The sequence below is a fragment of the Misgurnus anguillicaudatus genome, chromosome 14 (genome assembly GCF_027580225.2).
Source record: "Misgurnus anguillicaudatus chromosome 14, ASM2758022v2, whole genome shotgun sequence".
NCBI lineage: Eukaryota > Metazoa > Chordata > Actinopteri > Cypriniformes > Cobitidae > Misgurnus > Misgurnus anguillicaudatus.
The window spans coordinates 6071362-6082753 of NC_073350.2; the positions used below are offsets into that span (position 1 = coordinate 6071362).

The 11392-nt window shown below is 40.3% G+C and overlaps 1 protein-coding gene across 2 annotated transcripts; it reads left to right on the forward strand.

The window, feature by feature from the left end:
- Nucleotides 1-1101: 1101 nt before the first annotated feature.
- On the forward strand, nucleotides 1102-9000 carry LOC141369439 (uncharacterized). Of its 2 annotated transcripts, none has more exons than XR_012373123.1 (2): nucleotides 1102-8808; nucleotides 8905-9000. XR_012373123.1 is itself a non-coding variant. In XM_073875771.1 (2 exons), exon 2 carries the CDS (start codon nucleotides 2823-2825, stop codon nucleotides 8280-8282), a length of 5460 nt encoding a protein of 1819 aa, XP_073731872.1. In that variant the 5' UTR covers nucleotides 1102-1370; nucleotides 1467-2822; the 3' UTR covers nucleotides 8283-9000. The 2 variants fall into 2 exon arrangements, 1 of the variants encoding a protein (XP_073731872.1); XM_073875771.1 differs by having other exon boundaries at nucleotides 1102-1370; nucleotides 1467-9000.
- The last annotated feature ends 2392 nt before the right edge of the window (nucleotides 9001-11392 follow it).

The window sequence follows — 11392 nt, forward strand, 5'->3', positions numbered from 1 at the left end:
AAGGGTGGAGCGATTGTACTTCAACGTGCTTCGGATTATGAACAAGAGATTCGTAGACAATTGAATGACCATACTTTTTATCAATCTTTACCTGCTGATCCTACCAATAAATTTAAAACCTGCATTGACTCCAAGTTGTTATCCCATTTTGAGAATGGGGAGTTTAGCAAGAATGAATATAATTTCCTTAAGGTAGACTTTCCAATAATACCCATTATATATACTCTGCCTAAGGTTCACAAAGGATTAGACACCCCTTTAAAAGGTCGTCCAATAGTGAGTGGCATTGGTAGTCTTACTGAAAACATCTCCTCTTATGTGGATTATTTTATAAAACCTTTTGTACCAATGTTGTCTTCCTATGTCAGAGACTCTATGGATTTTATTGAATCACTATTTTGTGTTGATTTTGCTATAGATGATGTGCTCTTCGCCACCTTTGATGTTCAGAGTTTATATACAAATATTCCTCACATTGATGGTTTAGGTGCTTTAGAACAATTTCTAACAAAAAGACCTGCAGATGAAAAACCCAGCACAGCATGTTTATTGGACTTAGCGAACATTGTCTTAACTAAGAACTTTTTTCGTTTTCAGGACGATTTTTATTTACAAATTAAAGGTACTGCAATGGGTAGTAAAATGGCACCAAACGATGCTTGCTTGTATATGGGAATTTTTGAAAATGATTTTATTTTGAATGAGTCAAATTTCTTTTTTCCTATTATTTTGTTCTACAAACGGTATATTGATGACATTTTTATGATTACCAAGGCTACACCTGCAGAGATGATGTTATTTCTAAATTATCTTAATTCAAGGAATGAGCATGTGAATTTTACTATGGAATCTGACTCTGTTAGCATCAGTTTTCTTGATGTTAGAGTATACAAATGTGACGGCAAACTTCATACCGATCTATATCGTAAACCTACGGATCGAAATACCATTTTGAGAGAGGATAGTTTCCCCCCTAGACCTTTAGTTAAGAGTTTGCCTATCAGTCAGTTTAAACGTGTGCGTAGAGTGTGCAGCACGGATGAATCTTACACTTACCAATCTAATCAGTTAACTAAAAGATTTCTGAATCGTGGTTACTGTAGCTGACGCTGAGATGTCAGTAAAAGCATAATACATTTATGTGATTTGTATTTATTATATATTCTATGTAAGAATTGGGTCATTGTATTTGGATTGTGTAATTTGTGTAAATTGATCATGTTTAACTTGTTGTTGTGCCGGAAGACGTATTCACGTGACCTCTCCTTATTTAACCCGGACGCGTTAGCGTTCAGTATGGACTAAGAATGATTGCACACATACGTGAATAAGTTGAACTGAATTCTACTGCTGGTTATCAGGCGCACACGGTAATGAACTGTTTATGTATCTATTGTATTTTAAGGATTGAGTGTGTTTGTTGTGGTGTTATTTGTAAAACTGTTGTTGTTGTTTGTTTGTCTTAGTTTTCACGGTGTTCCAACAACAAATAAACTTGGATATTGGACATCAGTATGAGACGTGGAGTCAGTGAATTTAAGCTATAGCCAGTGGATAGTTACAGTGAAAACGTGCCTGAAATGCGGAAAGTTAGGCTGGTGGAAATAGCCTACTTTCATCCTACTGAGACCTGCTCCGTACTGTTCTACTACTACTGTGACCGAATTCAACGCGTGACTCTGAGCTGTTCCCAGATCGTCGTAACTGGTTGCATATCGCTGCGGGCTTTATCGTCTGCGTTCACTCTTCAGGACTTTCAAGTTCAGCGCGCAGCTTTGTTACATTGGCTGCAGTGGATTCAAGTCCTGTAATTCATCCGACAACCACTAAAGAAAAGAAAAACTCCGGTTAATCTTCCGTCATTAATCACAGGTGGTGTCGTGTGATTACAGGTTAGACTGTGCCTTTCTAACATGATACTTTGATAAAAGTGACTAGAATTAAAAGTTAAAGTTTAAACTCAATGCTCTCATTGCAACTGTTATTTTATTGATGTGAAGATGGTTGTATTGTGAATGAATACATTTTCTTTGCTTAATCGTTGGTAAAATTATGTTGACATTCCTTTAGCCTATTATGGTTGAATGTAGAGGTATTGGTTTAATAGTATTCAATCCACAAGTGCCTTATTGACATTAACTGTTTTATTGGACGTTCAGTTTAAGTGTCTGTTAAATCTTATGTGAAGTCTAGTCATTTTAAATTCTGAAGTTGTAAAATGTCAGTACAAGGTAAATCAACATCTCAGGGTGGTGAATTAATAGAGCAAAATGATTCAGTAATTATTTTGGAAGAGGCAGCAGTTAACCGTGAGATTGCACCAGAAAATGAGAATGCAGAAGATGTTATGAGGGATCACCATGTATCTTGTACTTCATGCACAGTAAAATCTGAAGCAAGACAAAAAAAAGTTTAATGCAGTTTTAATGAAGACAAATGATGAAACCAGGAAATCAGTTCGTGAGAAACGCTTGACGCCAAAGATGCAAGAGTTGAAGGAGCAGGACCATGGTCAAATGGAGAGAAAATTTGCATCTGCATATGAAAAATGGAAGACTGAAGTCCGAAACATTCGTCTAAAGTTGAAGCAACAATGTTCAGAGAGTGATTTGTGTAATATGATGGATGTCGTCGAGAAGCAATAATCTGTATTAAAAGGTTTATATGACAATTTGCGAGTCCATGCGCCACCAAATCAAGAAATTAGAAGGAAAATTGATGCATGTGTAGCTGTGACTGCAGATCTATCTAAATTACTGAAGGTTCGTTTAACTGAAGATGACATTGATTTTGAGCCTGAGGCAGAAAAGGCAAGATTACGCATGCTGTTTGATAATAAATATGCTAGGTCCATATTCGGATCCACAGTTTCTAGAGCCACAGTTGATAGTTATCGTTCTAACCCTGTATCCGAATCAGCCAGTATTTCCATTAGAAGGGCAGAGATCGCTGCAGAACTGGCAGCAAGGAAAGCAGAAGCTGAAATGGAAAAGGAAATTGAGATACAACGGCAAGAACTGAAAAGGCTTGAAAACCGTAGAGACATTGAGGTTATGGAAGCCAAGCTACAGGTTTATACAGAGGAAGAGTCAAAAGTCAAAAGCGTGCAATGTAGTCAAGCATGCAGTGATATAATTGATTTATGTCCATCTGTCAACAATAAATCACACCTGCAAGAGCCAAAGGTTAAAAGTGTGCAAGGTTGTCTAGCATGTAGTGATACGGCAAATTCCAGTTCAATTGTCAATACTATGCCAAGTCTGCAAGAGCAAGTCACAAAGAATGAAACATCCTTATTGCAAACACTCCAAGAGTCAATGTCTTTAACACGACTCCCTGTTCCAGAGCCCTCCATATTTTCTGGGGATCCCCTTAAGTGTATTGAATGGAGTACAAGCTTCAAGGCTCTTATAGAGAGACGGTGTTCGGATCCAGCGGATAGACTGTTCTATTTACAAAAATACCTCAGTGGCGATGCAAAATCTGCCCTGGAAGGCAGTTTTTACAGGAAAGACGATCAGGCCTATCAACAAGCATGGGATAAGTTGAATGCAAGATATGGTCACTCCTTTGTGACGCAGCGTGCCTTCAGAGAGAGGCTCAATAGATGGCCGAAAATTGGCGCAAAGGAGTATATAAGGTTAAGAGAATTTAGTGACTTCTTACAGTCATGTAGTGATGCCATGCCTCATGTTAAGGGCCTCCAGGTGTTGAATGACTGTGAGGAAAACCAAAGGATGTTAGCCAAACTCCCTGACTGGGTGACAAGTAGATGGAACCGCCTGGTGACAGAGCAACTAGACCAAGCCAAGGATTATCCTGGTTTTAGCGAGTTTGCATCATTCATCTCAAAGGAGGCACGCATAGCATGCAACCCGGTATCATCACTGTACGCTTTAAAGACGTCTGATGAAAGGATGTTAAGAGAAATCAAACAGTCACGGGCAAACACATTTGTCACCGATGTTAAGGCTTCAGATGCAGAATGTGCTACTTTCAGCTCCAATGATGCTGACGACTTACAAGATTCCAGGGAACTTAGAGACTCACTGACAAATGATTCGGTTCTGGGCAAATGTATATGTTGTGGAGAAAGCCACTCCATACATAAATGTCAAAAAATGATAGAAAGATCTGCAGATGAAAGAAAAAAGTTTGTCTTTGACAACAAACTATGCTTTGCATGCTTAAGGAGGGGACATAATTCCAAGAACTGTAGAAACAGAGCTACTTGTGCATTATGTAAGCGACGCCATCCAACCCTTTTGCATGAAGAACGTTCTGTAGTTGACCAGTCATCTTCACAACGAGTCTTGCAAGTTGAAAGGGATATGACTTCAACATCATGCTATGTGAATGGAGGAGGAGGGAGTACCTCTATGATCGTTCCAGTTTGGCTCTCATCACATAATACAAAGTCTGAAATGTTGGTGTATGCCTTATTAGATACGCAAAGCAGTCATACCTTTGTTGACCAAGAAATATGTGAAGGGTTGCATGCAGTGAGGGAGCCTGTAAAATTAAGACTTTCCACCATGATGGGAAAGGATGCGATTGTGAAGAGCCAAAGAGTTGAAGGGCTGAAAGTTAGAGGATTCTCCTCAAATGACTTTATCTGTTTGCCACCTGCCTACTCAAAAGATTTTATTCCCCTCGAACGTGCGCATATCCCCACCCGTGAAACAGCTAGACAATGGACACATCTTGCCGCTATAGCTGATGAAATGCCCATGCTGATGGATTGTGGTGTTGGGCTCTTAATTGGTTATGATTGCTCCAGAGCACTGGCGCCTAGGCAGGTCATCACTGGTGGCGATTACGAGCCTTATGCTATCAGAACGGACCTAGGTTGGAGTATTGTAGGGAGTGCATCTCAGTGTTTGAAGTCCAAGGATGTAACCGGTCTATGTCACCGGGTGTCAGTAAGAGAACTCCCTGCTATAACACCATCTGCTGCCATCAAAGCGCTTGAATTGGACTTTGCAGATACTCGAACAAGTGAAAGAAGCATATCTCAAGAGGACATTCAGTTCCTGGAGATTTTAAAGAGAGGTATGCATCAAAATGATTGTGGCCACCTAGAAATGCCTCTTCCTTTTAAAGCAAGACCCTACCTCCCAGACAATAAGAAACTTGCACAAGTCCGGTTAAAGCACCTTAAAAGGAAATTTGATAAAGATCTTAAATTTCAACATGACTATGTGAAATTCATGGAAGGTGTTTTTAAAGATGGTGATGCTGAAAGGGCAGAGCTGCAACCAGAGGAAGGACACGTCTGGTATATTCCACACCAAGGGGTCTACCACCCGAAGAAACCAGGAAAGATCAGGGTAGTTTTTGATTGTTCTGCTAGATATGAAGGCACAGCCTTGAATGACCATCTGTTGACTGGGCCAGATCTTACCAATGGACTGACCGGGGTACTCTGCAGATTTCGCAAACATCCAATTGCTATCATGTGCGATATTGAGAAGATGTTTCACAGATTTCATGTAGTCAAAGAAGATCGAGACTATCTGCGTTTTATGTGGTGGGAAAATGGAGACACGGGCACAGAACCTATAGAATATCGTATGAAGGTACATCTTTTTGGTGCGGCCTCATCTCCAGGCTGTGCCAATTATGCCATGAAGCATCTTGCCAGTTTGAATGATGATAAGTTCCCCTTGGCTGCCAAATTCATCAGAAATTATTTTTATGTGGATGATGGTTTAATAAGTGTGGACTCTGTGGATGTGGCGATTAACCTGATAAAAGAAGCTCAAGCTGTATGTGCTGAGGGAAAGCTACGTCTTCATAAATTTATTTCAAACAATACAGAGGTGCTGGAGTCCATCTGTGTGTCAGACCGTGCTGCTGAAATGAGCAATGTTGATTTGAATCATGACAACCTTCCTGTGCAAAGTGTCTTAGGAGTGCGGTGGAATGTAGAGCATGACTCCTTCTCTTTTAGAGTCTCTCTAAGTGAGAAGCCATTTACACGACGTGGTATGCTCTCAATTGTGGCTTCTATTTATGATCCATTGGGATTTCTGGCCCCATTTGTCCTATTAGGAAAGAAAGTGCTGCAAGAAATGTGCCAAAAGGGAATCAGTTGGGATGAACCACTACCCAGCGAGTTGAGACCAAGGTGGGAGTGCTGGCTGAATGATTTATTAAATCTTGAACAAATACAGATTCCAAGATGTCTCATGCCTCAAAACTTTGGGAAAATTTTGCAAGTAGAACTGCATCATTTTTCTGATGCTAGCAGTTATGGGTATGGCCAGTGTTCATACATCAGATTGGTGAGTGAAGACAAGATCCACTGTGCCTTGATCATGGGAAAGGCGAGAGTCGCACCCACAAAGGTTGTCACTATTCCAAGGTTGGAGCTAACTGCAGCTGTGCTCTCTGCTGTTGTGAGCAATATGCTGCATGAAGAATTGGAGATGAAAGTTGACAAGGAATACTTTTGGACAGATTCGCAGGTAGTCCTTGGCTACATAAACAATGAAGCCAGAAGATTTCATGTCTTTGTCGCTAACCGTGTCCAGAGAATTCGGGAATTTACAGACCCAAAACAGTGGTATTACATCAATACAGAGGAGAATCCTGCTGACCATGCGTCAAGGGGCCTGAAGGTGGAGGAGCTTATCAATTCAACTTGGCTCACAGGGCCCCACTTCCTTTGGGAGAGAGAAGTAGTGGCCAATCAAGGAACATTAGAGCTATTGGTGGGAGACCCGGAGGTCAAGGTGGTTTACACATTAAGAACTGAGGTTATGATACAAGAGGACTTCCAAAAACAATTGTTACGCTTCTCAAAATGGTCCACTGTTGTGAATGTAATTGCCCGGATTCAACGACTAGCAAAGAGAATTAAGACATCAGAACCTCTCAGTGTGGAGGAAAGAAGGAAGGCTGCGCACACACTGATCCAGCTCTCACAGAATCATGCTTTCAAGGAAGAATTGGATATGTTGAGCCACAAATCTGGAAAGCTGCCTCGTAATCACCAACTGCACCAGCTCGACCCTTTCCTGCAAGATGGGATATTGAGAGTAGGAGGGCGACTGAGGAGAGCATCTGCTCCTCTTGAATTGAGACATCCTGCAATCCTTCCAAGAGATGGTGTTGTTACTCAACTAATTCTTGCACACCATCATGAAATGGTCCAACATCAAGGTAGAGGTCAGACCCTTAACGAATTAAGGGTTAACGGTTATTGGATAATCAGTGGCAGCAAAGCAGTAGCCCACTATATTCGGCAGTGTGTCCCTTGTAGGAGAGCTCGTGCACCACTAGAAGAGCAACGAATGGCAGATCTCCCTATTGACCGTACCGATCCCTCTCCGCCCTTTACCTACTGTGGCATGGATTGTTTTGGCCCTTTTTATACCAGGCAAGGTCGAAAGGTGTATAAACGATATGGTCTCCTCTTCACATGTCTCTGTTCCAGAGCTGTGCACATTGAGATGTTGGAAGATATGACAACAGATACCTTCATCAATGCACTGCGGTGTTTTATAGCCATTCGTGGAGCAGTCAGACACATTAGATCAGACCAAGGATCCAACTTTGTGGGAGCAAAAAACGAATTGGAGAAAGCTATGAAAGATGTCAGTAATGAGAGAGTGGCTGCATATTTGGCAACTAAGCAGTGTGATTTCCATTTCAATGCACCTGGTTCAAGTCATGCTGGGGGCATTTGGGAGCGTCAGATTAGAACAGTGAGAAGTGCCATGAATTCAGTTCTGGCACAGTGTGCTGAGAGACTAACTGATGTCTCTTTGCGCACATTTTTCTATGAAGCCATGTCCATAATCAATAACCGTCCTCTCACTGTAGATACCATCAGCGATCCCAAAAGCTTGGAACCACTAACCCCTAACCACTTACTCACTATGAAGTCCTCTGTTCCCCTACCCCCACCAGGTGTATTTGTTAAGGAGGATCTCTACACAAGGAAACGATGGAGGCAAGTGCAATATTTGTGTGAACAGTTTTGGAGTAGATGGAAGAAAGAATATCTTTCTACTATCTCTCTCAGGCAACGATGGCATACTTCAAAACGGAACATCCAGGTTGGCGATATTGTGATTGTAAAAGATGAAGTTCCTCGAAATGAGTGGAAGTTGGCTAGAGTTCTAGAAGCCTGTAAGGATGATGACGGACTGGTACGGAAGGCTACAATACAGATTGGGGACCGAATGTTAGGGAAAAGGGGTGAGCGTCTCACTAAGCCCTTAAGCATTGAGCGCCCTATTCAAAAGCTAGTGGTTCTTGTGGCTAAAGATTAAGATCCTTTTCACAGACTGAGATGGTGATTTACATACATGCCTTGCTGGTACACACATGCTAGTGGTTGATAATCATTTTATTGGTATTTGCAGATGTGTAGTGATGTATCATGTCAATTTTAACAAAGGAATATAGTGATCATGAATTACTGAATTAGTGACTCTTATCTTGTACTGTGAGCTCCTTTGCCTGGAAATTACCATTGATATACTTGTGTTATGTGTTTTAATGAATCAAGGTAATTTGGTGGGAGTGTAGCTGACGCTGAGATGTCAGTAAAAGCATAATACATTTATGTGATTTGTATTTATTATATATTCTATGTAAGAATTGGGTCATTGTATTTGGATTGTGTAATTTGTGTAAATTGATCATGTTTAACTTGTTGTTGTGCCGGAAGACGTATTCACGTGACCTCTCCTTATTTAACCCGGACGCGTTAGCGTTCAGTATGGACTAAGAATGATTGCACACATACGTGAATAAGTTGAACTGAATTCTACTGCTGGTTATCAGGCGCACACGGTAATGAACTGTTTATGTATCTATTGTATTTTAAGGATTGAGTGTGTTTGTTGTGGTGTTATTTGTAAAACTGTTGTTGTTGTTTGTTTGTCTTAGTTTTCACGGTGTTCCAACAACAAATAAACTTGGATATTGGACATCAGTATGAGACGTGGAGTCAGTGAATTTAAGCTATAGCCAGTGGATAGTTACAGTTACCGTATGGAATGGATAGAAAATGCCAAACAGAAGTTGAATGATACATCTCAAATGCAGTGTTTACAAAACAAAAGTAACAACAAAACGCAGGCCTTCAATGCTCCCATTTGGACAACGAAGTACTCATCTTTGGGTGCGGAGTTTCGTAGAATTTTAAAAAAACACTGGCATATTATTTCTAGTGATCCTAGTTTGTCTGGCGTTTTTAAAAACAGTCCTAAATTAGTTTTTAAACGTCAAAATAACCTCCGTGATTGGTTGGTAAAATCTGAAAATCCTGCACGCATGAAAGGTATTCCATCTCTTCCTCCAGGTAACTACAGGTGTGGCAATTGTGCTCAGTGCGCTTTCACACACAAATGTAATTCTTTTAGTCATCCACGCACTGGTCGTGACATTCCGATACGGGGCACTATCACATGTGCTTCAACCCATGTTATTTATTTAATTCGCTGCCCGTGTGGTCTTGCCTACGTGGGTAAAACATCCAGACAATTACGTATTCGTATTTGTGAACATCGCAGCAACATTAGGACCGGTGATATGCGTAGTCCCATTGCGTCTCATTTTAGGCAAATGGGTCATAATGTCAGTGTGTTAAAGTACATCGGTATAGAAAAGGTAACCAAACCATTAAGAGGTGGGGACTATGAGAAGAAATTATTACAGAGAGAATGTTTTTGGATTTATTCTGTAAATACTTTGTCACCATTAGGGTTGAATGAGGATTTTGATATCAAGCCATTTCTATAATAATTTTTAAATGTTTGTCTTTTTCAAGTTATTTGATGCTGTATTTTGAGTGTTTGTCATATGATTTTCAAGTTATATGATGCTGTTTTTTGAGTGTTTGTCATATGATTTGTTTCTGTCACATGATTTGTTTCTGTCACATGACTTCTAAGTAAGGAAGTCTAATTAAGGTGAGCACCTGTTATGTATTTAAAGGTGTTCCTCACTTATTGAGATTGTGCCTGATGAAGACCTGAGGGTCGAAACGTTGCCTTTTAATCAATTAAATAAACTTTTGTATGGAGCAGTATTTTTCAGTGTGCAGACTGCATTTTTGTATTTAATAATCTTTGTAGAATCTCACCAAAAAAGTCCATATTATTTTCTTTACGGGATCATCCAATACTCCATCCAATGTTCTTTGTTTTGTTGCAATGATGCTGAACATTTAGTCAGATAAGAGTAAGTTAAGAAATGGTCTGCTATTGTCATGTTGATCTTGAGACGCAGGCTGTGAATAACACAGATCTCCATCACCTGGCTGTGGTCATCATCATACAAGGTTGAGCATCAGGCTGAACAAGATTTGGATCTGTTGGAGATGGGAGAAAGGATAAGACATGGAGACAAAACAAGTTAATATTAGCCTGGAGTTTGCTTACATACTGTATGTAAAACATGATTTGACAGTTTTAATATGACTCTGCTCAAGATACCTGTTTTGTCCGTAAATAGGTGAATGCTTGGTGAAAGATTTATTTATGAATTGAATTCACTCAATTCACATAAACCACTGTTATCAAGCTAATGGCAGACCTGCAGAGCTTCACTCATGATCCACCTACAACAGATAGACAAAAATAATTCTGTTATCACAAGTAAATGTGCCACAAGATCACACACACAATCTCCAAAATGTTTAAACAGTAAATAACTATTATTTTAATGCCAGCATTGAAAGTAACATGCATACATCACCTTTAAAAAAGGATGTGTCTTTCATATCAAGTGGTCATATGCACTGCCTTCACTCCCAGTAAGATTACCTCACATATGAAAACTCTGAAATATCAATAAAAAAACTAAATACATGTTGTACCACATACTTCTGATAATTATGGCGCTTTTCCATTGCATAGTACTCCACGGTTTAGTTTAGTTTGGGTCGGGTCAGCTCACCTCACTTTGGCGTAGTTAGCTTTTCCATTGAGTTTAGTATCACTTCGCAGTGGGAGGGATTATAGGCGTGTCGTTACGTTTGCGCTGCCTACAGCTGTGACAACATACAAGTGAGAGCGTCGTTGTACATTCCCATACATTCATTTATTTCTCAGTCTGCCACAAAATTAAAATTGGCCATCCCAAATAGATGTTTGCACATTGCGTTTATAACTACCTCTGTCTCACATGACAGTTTCTGTTCAAACACCCGGCCCGTGGCGTCAGTCGACGGAGCTCCGCTGCCTCATTCAAGTTGCATTTAAGCATATATAATGCGGGCGTGCACGTCGCGAATGTGCCGCCACAAACTGCAAGTCTGGAAAAAACTGTTATGGTGTCCCTGATTCTCAACCTGTGGATGTTTTTCATCGCTAAAAGGGTGTTTGGAAACTTATAACAGAACACAGATAACAACATATTTGCTCGAGCAGTA